Below are 16373 nucleotides of genomic sequence, written 5' to 3' on the forward strand. Positions count from 1 at the left end.
ATTCAGAATTGCTCTTTCTAATAAGAATATCTCACAGCATATGCTTTAAAATAAAATCAAACTTCAGGAGCGGATAACTAACTCAAAATGAAACAACTTTCTTAGAGAGAATGTGTCTTGATTCCAACTCTAAGACCATGAAATTGTCTAACCAATCTTCATGCTTTCTGTAGAAATGTCATTTGAGCACTCGTAATATGGCTATAACTCAAGTATTACAGAGGCATAAATTCTGAAATATTTTAGATCCATAGATAATGTCAACTTCTACAACTTTCCTATATAATTATATATCTAATTCAAACTCTAAAGTCATAAAACAAATTAATAACTCTTCAAAGTCTACACAAGAGTCTTATCCGAGGCACCTGAATTTAAAGGTTATAACTTACATCATACACATGAATAAAATCTGAAATGTTGTAGTAAGCTAGGTAAGATTAAGATCTACAAATTTTGTATTTTGATCTCCTCTAAATCCAGTCTCTAGGTCTCCCAAAATTAGAGAGGAATATCTACTCTGCTAAAAGCAAATTTCTGAATCTTATGCTCAAATAAATCAAACCTTTCACATAAGAAGCATGGATGGTTCAGGCATTTCTCTTTAGTCCAGGTTGATAACAATTTTAAAATGATCAGAACATAATCAAAGACTAAAGAATTTCTATAAGAATAACCTAAACTATGAGAACAAAAGAGTCAAATCAAGGTTCTCACCAAACCCTAACCCTAACTAGCATTGCATCACAAACAATTATAATAAAGAGCAAAAATAGAATAAATCAGAACCTTACATCAATCACTCACAGTCAAGCACCCATGGAGATGAATTTCTCTACTTCATCATAGGAACCACGTTGTGACGAGGGAGGATGTGGTCTAGATCTCATTTTTCTTAAATGGTGATACTAGGTCAGGAGGGAGTGAAGAGCATGAGATTATGTGGGAAAAAGTAGCTAGGGTTTCCCAAATAAAATACAATAAAAATTAAACGTAACTGCCTAATTACAATCAGATCCATTCTGTCCTCCTCCAAGGCATCCATTATTGTAAACGGTACTCAAAGTGGGTATGTGAGATATCGTTGTGGCTTAAGACAGGATGCCCGCCTCTTTTCATCCTAGAGATGACTGTTCTTGGCACCATGTTTAGGCATGTATTGACTTCTAGAATTCTAGTTGGCATTCTGCTAGACGACTAGGGCCGAATGAGCAACTTACATTATGCTGATGATTTGTTGGTTTTTACCACTAGGGGTTTGGAAGATTTGATAATCATCAAACTTCTGTTATATCTTTTTGAAGGTATGTCTGATTAGTAACTAATTTTTTGAAGACTTGTCTCTATTCGACTAGAATGGATCAGTTACAGGATCCTGCCGAGTCACAAACCCTTAGTTGTGCTGTTGGATATCTGTCGGTCACTTATCTTGGCATCTCTATTTTAGGAAGAAGACCTCGTAAGCAAGATTTGGAAATCCTTATTGTGAAGGTCCGGGGATGTCTTACCTCCTGGAAAGCTGGTCAATTCTCATTGGGCGGTATATTAACCCTCTTGAACTTAGTGTTATCTTTTACCCCCATGTATTGGGTGTCCATTTTCCATCTACCGAGCTAGGTTATTAAGGAAATTAATCAAATCAGGAGGGACTTTCTTTGGTCTAGCCCAGACTTGGATAAGCCCAAATGTCGGTTGGTTTGTTAGAAGAACATCTATCATGCACGGGACTTAGGAGGGTGGGTAATCCTGGATCTGGATGCTTTCAATCTCGCCTCCTTGGGAAATGGTGGTGGAAATTGACTTCCGATGCGAACTGGTGTGGTTTGTCGATAGTGCATTTTAGCTATGGTGCCTCTAAGTGGAACTTGTTCTTTCATAGCTCGGTTCTAGTTTCCTTCTTCTAGAATGGCATTTGCTATTGTATGCCAGCTTTTATGGGTGTATCAATCAAATTGTTTCGAACGGTGTTGCTTTATCTTTTCACTGTCTTTTCTATGTTTATGCTTTTAGTTGTTTTTATGCTTCACCTCTGGTAAGATCTTCTGTTTTTTCTAGTTTATTCGTACTGTGCTAGTTTGTACTATTTTTTTTTTTTAATAAATTTGTGATTTACCTACTTTTATTAAAAAAAAAATTATTTCAAGAAATATTTGAGTTTCCAAATTTGAGGTATAATACCACTGATTTTTCTCTGGGACCTCCTTGTAAGGGCAATCACTGATTTTTCCAAATATTCGGTCAAGTCCTTGTGAGGGCAATCACTGATTTTTCTCTGGGATCTCCTTGTGAGGGCAATCACTTGAAACATTTGGCTTGAAAGAAACATGCGCATTTTTAATTGCACTTGTCTTCCTGTTAAATCCATTTTGATCAAAATTGTTCACTTATTTCTTCTATGGTTTTTAGCAGCGCCTGATTCAAAGAAAGCTAGATTGGAGGAACCTGTGGCTAAAGTCAAGTGTAGTCTTGAATTCCTCTCTGCCGGGGATGCGGTTCCTAGTGTCCACCCTGAGCCTGCCCCGAATACTGGCGAGATGTAGTCCTTGTTGGTCTGTTTCTCCCTAGAGGGCTCTGCCTCTAGGTTTTTGTGTCAGTTTGTTCTGTGGGTTGGGCCACCCCTGGTGGTTTTCCTCTCATTTGTTCTTCTTCTCGTTTGTTTTATTTACTTTGAGTCTTTGTTGGTCTCTTGTAGGCCTGGTTTGTTTTTATCGTTGTTGAAAAAGTGGATAAACCACATGCATTAACTGAAAATAAGTCCAAACAACATCCACTAGAAGTGGAGCAAAAACAAAGTACAAGATAACAAGGTCGAAACAAAATAACATAACAAGACCCCTAACCCACCCAAAGGTTAGGGTCAAAAAATCACTGACTACTCAGTTTTGTCTTCTTCGCCGGATCCTGGATGGTCATTCAGGAAGTCCAGGCTGTGTTTAGCAGACACAGCTGAATCCTCCAATCTTGGTTTCTTTTTATCCGTAATCGCGATTCAACCAAAGTAGAAACATATGAATACATTTGCATAATCTGATTTACATGCGAGTATGTATCCCTAAAAATGCGAGCATTTCTTTTCTAGCTAAATGTTCCACATTAAAGCATGGATAATGAGGGTCCCCGCATCTCTCACATGAGAAGAGAGTTTGGGCCTCCAAGATCCCCAAAGAGCATGAACCGACTGTGGAGGTGACGGTAATCGAAAAATTGGAATGAGAGAATTCCAGATAAACGTGGCAAATAGGCAGGAAAAGAATAAGTGATCAACAGTTTCAATGCCTGCGTTACACATAACACATGTCGCAGTGGGGAGTCTGTTACATCCTCGTACTGCCAGCTGAGGATACTATTGTCCCAAGCTAGCCAACTAAACACACAAATTTTTTTTGGACAAGGACTCTTTCAATGAGCCAGATTTTGAACTGTATCAAAGGGGCGATTGGAGAGGATGAAATCGCTGCCTCGCCAAAAGTAACATTGGCGCACTGATTCTCCACCCATTTATCAAGCCAAAAAGAGTGGAGTCCCCATTGTGTACAATTGAAGAAATACAATTTCTAAAGGCTGAAGACATTGTAAGAGGCCATTCCGTGATAAACGACCTTCTTTGTTGGGGGAGATTATGGAGATTCCAAAGCGGGGAATTTTGGAAATAATTATAAAGAATTATCTCTCTTCCACTCCAAGGTACTCCGGTGGTAAATTTCCACCACCATTTCCCTAAGAGTGCAAGATTGAAGTCATCTAAATTTAGAATTCCCCAACCCGCATGTTTTCAGCAACAAAAAACTGAGAACCACCCTTGCATTGACGTGAATTCCAAAGTTTGTGTACCTCGTAAAAAGCTAAAGCCATCCAACGTTGCTTCACCCTCTCTGCAATATTTGCCTTCTGTTCAGCCTTCGCAGGTGGTTGTTTCCTTTTCATTCGTGGTGATTGCAGACTTAATAGACTTATGATAACAATTTTTTTCATGAATGCCTTATTTTTATTGCTCCATGGATATCTATAGTCACATAATGTCTAATTCTTTATGAATATATATGTACCTCTGCTTGTACCTATACCAAATTGAAAGAAAACCTGCTAAAGGATATTGTTTAGGTTCCAGGATTAAGCCTTTCTTTTCAGGCATGCATCAATTAGTCTCTTGCATTCTTATCTTTAACCTTCCCTATATTCCTTTTGTGGTTTTCTGTGCCATGTTCTTGATGTCTAGAATGTCCAGACTCACTAGTACTAACAAATCTTTGCTATATTTATTTTTTTTATTTAGTTTTCATCCTTTGTTACTGGATCCCTATTTTGCAATTATCCAGATCTCTTCAGTTTGCAGTAACTAAAATTTTTGTCACTAAGCTTCAATAGGAACTGCAGTTCATTCTTTTGGTCTCTTCAGTCTGCAGCGGTGTCGAGCACTTTGGCATCGGTTTCCAGATCGTATTGCTTCATGACCTCCTGCTGCCGCATCTCCGACAAAGGAATAAGAGCTGACTGATCATGGATCATCCCAAAATCACCGCAAAATTAAACGGATCAGGTATGGTGATCGAGTATTTAGACGTGGCCGAGCTATGAGTTGCAATATAGAACTTAGCTTCAGGATTCTCTCACTAGTTATGATTTACATAATACTGTTGATATACGATCAAGGTTTGAACCTACCACTTCTCCTAACCCTAAACTATTTCAGGTAAACCTAGCTATCATTTTTACTGTCAATGTTTTAGTCTTAATGTGTCCAATTCCCACCTCTGCATCTGTAAAACATGTCTCTTAATTCAGATGTTCTCACAGGTTGATTATGATTTTTTTCTGAATAATTAGCAATAGTACAATTATTGCTAAGTTCTAAGTTTTCTGCTTTCTATGCCAATTCATGCAGTCTTACTGCCTTTATAATGATGGATGGACGGAAGATTTGAGGGAAGTTGTGAACTACCTTAATCATGAGCATCCAAAGGCTCTTCTATTTGCTGTAGGGACAAGCATTGGTGCCAATATATTGGTATGATATAATATCATTTACTATATCCTTTGAGCAGAGAATTGTGATTGGTATATTGAATAATGGGCTTTTTTTAGCTTCTCATGATCATTTGGATATTGGATTTTAGGTTAAGTATCTCGCAGAAGAGGGGTAGAGCACTCCTGTTGCCGGTGCTGTTTCTGTTTGCTCTCCATGGGATCCAGTGGTTAGTAAATTAACAACTTTACTGGGGATCAAGATGGCATTGTTTTTTCAATAAGCAAGGCAATTGATCCTCTGTTCAGTTTATTATTACATGTTCTATGTCATCAAACAAGTTTTAGATATAGAACTTTCTCTAATATAATTAATTTTTTTTGTATTTTTAGTTGAATTTTCCCTTTCAGTTTTTGCAGATATGTTACATTTTTCATATGCTTAACTTCCTGAGTTCTCAATTCATAATTTGGCTTTGATTTAATAATTGGCATCTGGCATTACACTAGGTAGATCTCATTGTTGCTATTTCCATCTAAATGCATTGCCTAACCTATCTTTCCCTGTTTCTTCCTGACTTCCAGATGAACTGCTTGCTTGGTTCTTTTAGCCCAGTATCAATTTCTTCTTTAGCCTAGTTTTTCACTTAATTTTTGTAGCATTCCTTTTCAGCATTGGACCTCTTTCTAATTATGTAAGCTATTTATTCAATATTTGTGAGCCACCATAATTGGCATGGCATCTGATTCTAACTAACTGCTTTGTTAGGTCTAATATAAATCTTTGTCATTAGTTTGGAGTCTTTTTTATTTGGATGCTGAGTTTGTCAGTGTTTGTAAGAATTGCTATTTGGAAAATTATTGACATTTGACACCCAGTTTGTAGGTTTGTGACAGGTTCATTAATCGTAAGCTTGTGCAACAATTGTATGACATAGCCCTTGCAATTGGTCTTCTAGGTTATTCTAAACAGTACGTCTCTAGAACCATCTTATCTAGCAGACTGTTCCTCAAGTAAATATTGTTAGTGCCATCCTCTAGCATGAACTGCCCACATACTTCTTTGATACATCATTTGATGATACTTTTGGACATTGTCATTTTTCAGACATCAGCCTCTTTTGACTTGACTTGCAAACTGGGAAGGGATTCAGAAGGTACGTACTCACATCTATGGGTTTTTTTGTCTGTGCATTAACTGGAATCCTTTGTGTAAGTATTGAGTGTCTTGACGTGATTTTCTCGTGCATCAACAATGAGGAAATATTCCTGATTGTAGGATGCAATCATTGAGGAATTGTTTTGTAAGACTTATAGTCTACTCGGTCCTTTTTATTTTTTTGTCATGCCTTGGTTCTCAACGGTGCACATCCTGTCCTCAAATTCACAACAAAATTTAATTCAGTCACACTAGGCTGTTTGTTACTAATTTGATAAAACTGAAGTAGTGGGTTAATGTTGAATTAGAATTCTGGACAAAAGCAAGAAAACAGCCTTAACACGTCATCTTTCTCCATAAATATAAATTGACATATCATCTTTATATGTTCTTTTGGAGCTTTTGGACTTTGTTCTCTACATAACTATGACATTTGGATAATGCCAGTTTTCTACACTGATTGCTCATACACCTTTTTATTTACTCCGGGCGTGTAATACAAGGTGGAACATCATTCTCCAAACTAATTGTTTATTCTTCTTTTTACTTTTGACCAGTCACGCACTGTAAGGGACTTTGACCACCATGCAACTCGAATTGCTGCTAATTTGAGGTATAGTTATCTCAACTGACAGTATTATTTGGATATTGTAAGATGAGCTAACTTGAATGACACCAATATTTGTCAGACTGTTGATACATATTACCGCCACTACAGCAGTGCTCAATTTGTTAGAAATGTGTCAGTGCCCTTATTATGTCTCAATGCTTTGGATGATCAGTTTGTACAAGGGAAGCAATTCCCTGGGATGAATGCAGGTTCAAAAATCACCATTCAAATCATCTTGTATTTATCCAATGGTAGATATCCTTTTGGAGGACAATGTGGTTCGTGGCATGAGTAATGATTTTCTTATTGCACGGAAAAGGTTCCAGACATTCTCTTATATTTTTTTGTCAGAAGTAGGCTAAAGTTGGAAGGATATGCTATTGACATTGTTAGTAAGAAAACTGCACATAACATTGTTTGGACTATTACATTTTGTATTGGTTTGTTGTATTAGATGTTTGGATTATTATATTTTGTATTCAATTGTTGTTCGGGATACTTATCAATCGGAATGTTTATTTTGCAAAATATTATAAAAGTTGTTGTTTAGCATTGTAAATTAGGTTTTAAACATGTTTGTAAAAAATGTTTAAAAAATTATTGTATATAAATAACAAACGTGTCATAGCTTTTTTGTTATGAAATTAATTTTGCTGACATAATTTGTGACAATGTGTCACAAAATGTCTCATAAGATTCGGATATAATTATGTACTCGATTTCATGACAATAGATGTATCGCAGGTCTTTGTTACAAAAGTTTCTACATTACCTGAATACAATTTACTGACACCAAAAACTATGTCGCAAACAATGTCACATATTGTTGCAAATTACATTGCAAATATTGTCTCAGAAAACCCTACGAATTCGCGATTAAATTTTCAGACATTTTTGTTTTGATCGCAAAAATTTGCGACACTTTTTCAAAAGTGTCGCAAAAATTTACTGACGTCTGAAACGCGTATTATTTTATCGTCAGCAGATTGCGTAATTATAGTCATGACAGCATTTTTAAATTTTTATGTCGCAAAAATATGTCGCAAATAACGTTTTTTTTTGTTGTAGTGCTCTATGAATCACAATTATTAGACAGAGCTCCCGAGATCTATGAACAGATATCAAGATAGCAGGATCTGCCAACAAAGAGGGTAGTGGATGTCATTAGACTTTTCACGTTGCCCATTGGTTGCATTAGTTACTGTGTAATACCAAAAGCTGTCCCACCAGAATATAGTTTGCGCACCATCCTCAGCGTATAGGTCGACATATTTTTGTATGATATATAATAAATAATGTGTTATCCTTTTAATAGTATATCCTTATCAAAGCACTCTTTCCGACTTTGATAGGAGTGCCAATCCCAGATTCCCATAAGCTATTTCCACTACAAACAAGACAAAAAAAAATTGAATAAATAAATAAATAAAAAGTTGAAACAAAGTTCTTGCAAATTTATTATTATTATTAGGGAAAATTACTGTTCACCCCTCGTAATTTTCAAAACTTCCCAAAAACCCCCTCCAACTTTTGCACACCCCTGGACTAAACCCTCCGTTATATTTTACATTCCTTTTAACCCTCACGGTAAGTTGAAGTAGGGTCCACAATATGAAATTCCTTTTTGCCCTTGCAAAAGGTGGGAAAAATGGTACCAAATCATAATTTTCTTTATGCATAGTTTTTCAATCCTCTCGCTTGCTTTTTCTCAAACGAAAGTTTAGAGGCTCGTATCTTGTTCTTCTTGTTCTTCTTGTTCTTCTTTTCTTCTTCTTCTTCTTTTTCTTCTTCTCATTTGGTGTATTCAATTTTAGCTCTTCCGATTAAATTATGGAGAGTTTTTGTGCTATTGCTAGATACAACGGGAGGGACGAGTGCTAATGTTCACTACCGACTTCTTGGGAATCGGTGTTAATGAAATATGTGAGCGATGGGGTCTCGATATTTCCCGTGTCGAGGGTGAAGTTTATCACACTCGATGGACATAAAAACGGTATGTCCTTATATAAAACGAGGTTGACTTCCAGCGCATGTGTCACGTGCACTCCATCTTCAAATGTTTTGTTGTTGATCTTGTTGTTGAGACAGATGATGTGGTATCGTATCCTACTGAAAATGAGTTATTCTCGTTGTAAGTTTCTTCTCGTTTATGTTTATATAGTTGTAGAAGTTAATTATTGTTTATTATCCCTGCCACTGTTTACATTTATCAAGTTTCCATTTAAACACTATTGTCTCCGATTAACTTATTAACTTATTATTTAACTTTTTGTTTTTAACGTTTAAGATTTATGTTTATCGCTTTAAATATTTTGTGTCTCGTTTAAATATCGATCGTGTTCGCTTAAACTCAAAAGTGTTGGCAGGAATTCGGAATCGGCATCGCCTGCTCCACATCACTGGCGAGCCTCGAGGGTGTGGCAGCCTGCTTCCTCATCCGATCAAGTCAAGTGTTGTCGTTGGATATTGGACAATGTTTTTGAAGGCGTTGAACATTTCGAGACGACTTAGAATTTTGCAATCAAAAGGAATTTTGACTTCAAATTCATCAAGAACGAAAACACCGGCATCGTGGAAGGTAGCTTCGACTTCAAAAATGGCATATAAGGAAGCTATATTCCCCATACAGACATAATGACGGGCCGATGGATGAAAAATCGCGAATCGTGGTTTTGCGATCACTGTGACGAGAAGGCAACCCGGGTGTCCTAGACGAAAGAGGATCGAGTCGTAAGCGTCCCGAGGTCCTGAGTTGCGTCTAGCTACCATTGCCACGCTTCGGGTCACAATCGCAGATCGTGGAATGAAATCATTGCACGACTAGGCATTGTGTATATACTTTATTATTGTTTAAATATCGAACTTTATATTTAAATATATCTCTTACGTTTTAAATATTTTTATTCTCTGCTTTAATCGTTATTTTTTTATCGCTTAAAATAAATTTGTATCCGCTTAAAATGTACAACGGGATGGTGCTAGCGGTTCCCCAAGCGTGACTCAATACACGCTCGGGTTCCCCAAGCGCTTCCACTCCCTGTCGCACATAAAAAAATCGGAACATTACATTACACTCTATAAGAGATTATTAAGTAATAAGGATATTTTTAAACAGAAAAATATTAAGTATATTTTTGTTGTAATTACATTGATATTATTAAATAATAAGGATATTTTTAAATGTAAAAATATTAAATTTAAACAGAGAAACCTAAACTTAAACAGGAGAAAACGAAAAGTTAAAAGGGCAAAAGTTATCATTATACAGCTTAAAATGAATGTTGATATTAGTCGATAATGAAAATGAAAATGAAACGAGAACCCTACCCGATAATGTACCCAGCGGACTACAATATCATCCAACAAGAACAGAACCTCAAAACGAAACAGAATGATATTTACACCTATACAATGACTATGACCCCGCTTGCGTACACTCCCCTCTGGTTCGTTTTACATGCAGAAAAAGCGGAGTTTAAACAATTACATTGATATTTACACAATGAACTATATACTTAAACACCGAAAGTGTATGTTAAACAATGAATCTGGATTATTAAAGAAAGAATCGTGTATACAAATATAGAAAGAATGACTAAGAACCCGCTGCGAAGACTCCCTCCCTGCTGTGATGCCAGCTGCCTCCCTCCCTAAGTATGCGGGAAACATACCTTAATCGCAGATAAGGGACGCTCAGTCTCATGTACCCGTGAGCTTCTCACCGGCGAGTAACTGCTCGATAAACCGCATGACATAGACGCTGCAGTTGACACTTCCTTTTTTCTGTCGTGGGGCTTCAGTGTCGTGAACAAGCGGGTACTTTAGCGGTCGCCGACTCGCCCTAACTCCATGTCGATACAAAGGTCGAATAGGTTCGCTGCCGAGATATACAAGTTCATATTAGAATGCCGATTATTTATCGAACACTATTACACAAACACAAATTATTAAAGCACTTACCATTTCTAGCGTGTTTTTTTATCGTATTCTTCGCTTTGGCATGAAGAATAATGCCGTATTCTTGTTTTTCATTGTCGAGGACGTACGACATGGAAGTGGCCACTCATAATTATCGGAAGGATGACGATGTCCACTTTCATGCAAGTTGCGCGGCATCTCCAATCATAGCCATCGTGGATTCATGCGTGCGTCACTCTCGCTTTGAGCATGAACAAGGCCAGTGGCCGTGTGATGGAGGCGCGCCTCTTATAACGATATACGACACTACGCCATCGTCTTTTGCAAGATACATACGAATGCGTCCCATCACATCGCCTCGTGACCATCTCCCTTCCCCTCGAGCAGTCGAATAGATTGGCCCGTGTGGTGCTGACAGAGTCGTTTCTTCCACACGACAGTGCTGTGGTTGAACGGAACAAAGACATGTAAACAATGTTGTAAGTATAAAATTAAACGTTAAAGTATAAACTTTAAATTCTATATTGAATGTTTAAACGGTAACGGTAATATTTAAAGGGTATCACTTATAAGTTAAATGTTATCTGTAAATTTTAAACGTTAACGCTCCTACTTAAATGGTAACTAAAACAGTTTAAACAATATCATAAAAACTTCAAACTTACTTGTCCATAGGGCAGTTGAGGAAGATCCTTATCAACTCCTGCTCGTACTTATTGAGGCGCGATTGGCCAACGTATTTTTCTTCTGAACGAAGACTTTCCGAAGTTCTTCTACTTTTTATCGGCTTCCTTTAATCGGGGAAACGACGCGGCAGATCAACGGAGACACTTCCTTCATGCTTCTTGTTCTTGTAGGATTGTATGCGCCTCGATGCGCGTACGATCAGCCGTTGGTTCCGCCCGTGAATTCCACTTCGTCGAGGATAGACTCAACGACCTTCTCAACCGTGAGTTCCGCAGCAGTGACAGATCAATGGGAGACACAGCGTTGTCCCGTTGTTCTTCATGGATTGTGTCCATCTTTGATGCCCATGACTGTCGCGCCGGTTCCCACGCGTGTATGCATGATGTTGTCAACAACGTGAGTCGACGATCTTTTCCACCGCGGCAAACTCGGGCGCCATCTTGATCTCCTCCACCGTGATGGGCATGTCATCAACGTTAACAACATCACCAGCACGTGAAAGCTGCCGATGGTGTCGCTGCTATTATTTCATCGTCAGCCGGCAGCGGGTGGAGACGGAGGCATTATTGTTTTTCCTCTTTTGCGAGCTTCTTCGAATGAGGTCCGTCTTTCGAAGGGCCACCCCGATGATGTCCTTGTCGTCGAACTCCGACGCGATTCCGTCCCGGTGCTTCATTTGTTTAAAGGGAAGGCGCATGATCGATGACTCTGCTGACGCCTTCCAATCGCTCTACCCCGGCAGACAAGCCGAGGGAACCCTCGGCATCAAAACTGCAAGCCTGCGATGAGAGTTGCGGTGACATCCTCGCCTAGTGCCCAGCGGGGAGCCGCCACGTCGGGGTCGACACTGGTCGGGAAGCCATGGGCGGGCGTGTGGGAGGGCTTCTCCGGCCTGGCACGAATGCGCTTTTGGCCTAGGCAGGAGAGAAGCGTCCGGCCCAGAGGAAGAGGTTGCCACTCCTCATCTCGCCTTTTAGAAGCGGTTCCCGGGAGCAATAGCATCCGAGGCAGGGACGGTTGTCGAACAAATACTTCTTCATCGACGATTCGACGGAACCATTTCGAGAAACTAGCATGTGTAAAGCAAACAATCTTAGCTGAAATTATTTAGTTTAAAACAATTAAAACTATATTTACACATGTAACTCGTATATTTAAACGTTATAACCTATTGTGTTAAACATAAACAAACAAATTAAACATTAAACTAAAAATTTAAACGGTAGTTGAACAAAGTTAAGCGGTAAGTTATAATGTTAAACGATAGATGAATAAAGTTAAACGGTAAAATGATATGGTTAAAAAGTTAACGCTCTACGCTTAAACAAAATATTTTTGAATTATTACCTCTTTTCCTTCTCGAGATGACAAACTCGTCTCTATCGTCACTTGCTTCCGTAAGTATTTTCACCGTAGACAAACGATCCTTGGGATCTTGCAGAACGGACTTTTCTTTCCGGTTCCGTCACTCAGTAAAACCGGATGTTAAGCGCTACAGTGCAACCCCTTAACATACCGGTGTTGATGTCTTCTTCCCCAGCGATCTAGATTGCAGCTCGGGTGGCGGCTTGTGGTATGTCCTCCATAAGCCACTTGTGCGTCAGCTTGCGCCCATGCGTGGCGCCCCATTCCGTGTAGATCATCGACATAATCAACGATCCGGGTTATGAACCGGCGAGGGAGGTATTTGGGAAGAGGATTATGCTGGGGAGATACACCATCGATGGTTTGGCAAAATTCTCCTCTTCTTCCCTCTGTCCAGCGAGTTCTTTGAAGAGTGCTCCGATGGAGTCTCCGCTGTCTCTCGACGTCTTCGATCAAATACCTCTCTTGAAAAGTGACCGTGTTTTTCTTCTTGAAAACACGATCGCCTCCCCATCACAACGCAGACCAGAACGATTGCACACATCTTCAGGGCTCGAAAGTCGAGCTACTTTCCCCGATCCACGAATATATTGAGTGCGATATCGTATCTCTACTGTGAGAGTCAAGAAGGGCCCGCTCTTGGTACTCGACTTCAACTCGATGAACGTCGTGAACGAGTGTCCTTCGGATGATCTCCCGATGTCGAGGATCATGTGAACTTTCAATTGACCCACGGTCTCCACTCACAGGTGTCAAGTAGCATCACCGTTAACTAGATTGACCGCCCGTAATCACAAGCCTGCGATAATAACATCACATTGTTAGCGGAAATGTAATTTGTTAAAGCGGTAAACACTCCGGTTCTTAAACACCCGATATCATTTTTTTAAGCGAGTGGCGTATACTATTAAGCAGAGATACGAAATAATTAAGCGGAGACGAACTAACTTAAGCGGTAAAGCTCGTTGTTTAAAGCGGAGACCTCGTTTTTACAATCTGCAACCATATCAGTCGAAAGAGTAAAGCGTAGATTATAAACATTACACAAAGCACAACAATCGGGAAAACCATTTCGATCGTATACTGCAGCGAAAATGTAAAACAAAACAAAAACCCTAGCCGAGACATCTCTGCGGACTAACAAAACCCCAGTCGATTAATCCCCACGAAAAGCTTGATGTCTTCCAGCAAAAACAAAAATCACAAACCAAAACCGAAAAATGTCTCTTACGTAATGGAATAGTTAACAAAAACCATAATGAATACCTTAGACGCAAAGTGACGAAATGCTGAATACTTGCGGGACTTCTTCTTGAGGCAGCGGTGGAAAGGGAAGAGTCTTGGGTGGGAAGAGAAGAGCTGGAGACGCGAGTTGAGCTGAGTCGCGAGTTGAGAGAGAGACAAGCATTGTAATGCCTAAGAAAAACCCACCCACTTCCTCTCACATGCAGAAATGAGTGCGACTACGACTTCACGTCAAGAGGGCATTTTTCATCCATAAAATTTTAAATACACTCAGTTTAATGCCCGTTTACGTGCTTTTGGGGGTTTCAAAATCATGGAGTTGAAAAGAAATGGGTTTTTGGGTATTCCGAAACTATGGGGGTTTGTTTGATAATTTGGCAAAGTTGTAGGGTTTTTTTGGCAATTTCCACTTATTATTATTATTATTATTATTATTATTATTATTAAAACTCCAAACCAAAAGCACTCTTTCGTTTGCCTTTTTCCACTTGAACCCCAACATCAGGGTAGTGGCCAACAGATCAGCCCCCAATGTTGAACAAAGGCTCAACCTGCTCAACATTAATTAATACAGAAATCAAATCAAGCAGTCAAAACAACAGCATTTTAAATCTTAGTGCGAACGTCTGTGCATACATCACCACTCATCCATGACCTCACAGCACTCGTCAACATGCGAAACCATATAATTATTATTATATATATATATATATATATCAACACAACAAAGACAGAAACCATACCTTCCAATTCATCATCAAATCAAAGAGTTTCTTGTTTAGTATGACAAACCAAACAGTCATCCCACTTAGCCAAAATTCCGGCAATGTTCCCAACCCCCACTTTGTTCTAGTGCCGTTAATGGCGCAAGGCCACATGATCCCCATGATCGACATGGCTCGGCTCATCGCCAGCAGAGGCGTGCATGTCACCTTCGTCACCACCCCTATCAACGCTGCACGCAACACCACCTCCATAAACTCCATGCATGGCTCTGGTCTCCCTATCCATTTCCTCACCCTCCCATTCCCAGGCACTGAAGCTGGGCTCCCTGAAGGTTGTGAAAACCTTGACACTCTGCCATCCAGGGCCCTTATCAAGAACTTCCTAGATGCATGCCGTTTGCTCAAAGACCCTCTCATTAACCATCTCAAAGCTCAGAGTCATCTTCCTCCTCCAAGCCTCATCATCACTGACCTCTCTCATCCTTGGACTAGAGAGGTTTCCAAGGAGCTATCCATTCCAAGGCTCTTTTTTAATGGTTTTGGCTGCTTTGCTCTTCTTTGTTCGTTCAACATACGTCAGCATAAGATTCATGAGACCATTACCGATGAGAATGAGCTGTTTGTCATCCCTGGAATGCCAGACAGGATAGAGTTGACACGTGCAGCAGGCCCCTGGGTTTTTCTACCAAAGAATTGGAGAAGTACACGCAGGGAGGTAAGAGAAGCTGAGATTGATGCTGATGGCGTGGTGGTGAATAGCTTTGATGAGTTAGAGAGCCCGTACTGTGAATGGTACCAGAAAAACAACTGGAAAGAAGGCTTGGATGATTGGTCCTCTGTCACTGTCTAACAAGAATGTAGCTGATGTGGCAGCCAGAGGGAACAAGGCAGCCATTGATGAAAGCTTGTGTATGAGCTGGCTTGACTCCATGAAACCAAGCTCAGTTCTTTACGTGAGCTTTGGTAGCATGGCACGCACAAAGGTTGATCAACTTGTGGAGTTGGGACTCGCACTTGAAGCTTCAGAGAAGCCTTTTGTATGGGTGATAAAAGCTGGGGAAAAGATGGCAGAGGTGGAGAAGTGGTTATCTGAAGGTTTTGAAGAGAGAACAAGATCAAGAGGCTTGATCATAAGAGGATGGGCTCCTCAGGTGATGATCTTATCACACCAAGCAGTTGGAGGGTTCATGACTCACTGTGGATGGAATTCCACTCTTGAAGGTGTGACTGCAGGTGTGCCAATGATCACATGGCCTCATTTTGCTGAACAGTTTATTAATGAGAAGTTGATTGTTCAAGTGCTGAAGATTGGAGTGTCAGTGGGAGTGAAGCATCCCACAAAGTGGGGTGATGATAATGGGGATGCAGTGCTGCTTGAGAAGGAGAGGGTTGAGAAGGCAGTAGCGACGTTGATGGCTGAAGGAGAGGAAGCAGAGGAAGCAGAGGAGATGAGGAAGAGAGCAAAGGTGTTGGGAGAGATGGCTGGCAGGGCAATGGAAGAAGGTGGTTCTTCTTATCAGAATTTGAGCAACTTGATACAGTGCTTCAATGGTGCTGATCATGGTCAAGTGGGGGACAAGAAGAATGCACTTTTTGCATAGCTTGTTTTATTTAATTTAAATTTTCTTTTTTTTTTTTAATTTGAAAGTCTAATTTATTTGGACATTGATTTGAAAATCCATTGTATTGTCACTATTGTGCA

At 39.6% G+C, this 16373-nt stretch overlaps 1 protein-coding gene across 1 annotated transcript; it reads left to right on the forward strand.

The window, feature by feature from the left end:
* Positions 1-14696: 14696 nt before the first annotated feature.
* On the forward strand, positions 14697-16373 carry LOC120279622 (UDP-glycosyltransferase 73C6-like). Its single transcript, XM_039286546.1, is given in 2 exon segments — positions 14697-15470; positions 15472-16373. Coding segments are annotated over 2 exon segments (1542 nt in total). The 5' UTR covers positions 14697-14729; the 3' UTR covers positions 16273-16373.

The sequence above is a fragment of the Dioscorea cayenensis genome, chromosome 16 (assembly GCF_009730915.1).
Source record: "Dioscorea cayenensis subsp. rotundata cultivar TDr96_F1 chromosome 16, TDr96_F1_v2_PseudoChromosome.rev07_lg8_w22 25.fasta, whole genome shotgun sequence".
Lineage (NCBI taxonomy): Eukaryota > Viridiplantae > Streptophyta > Magnoliopsida > Dioscoreales > Dioscoreaceae > Dioscorea > Dioscorea cayenensis.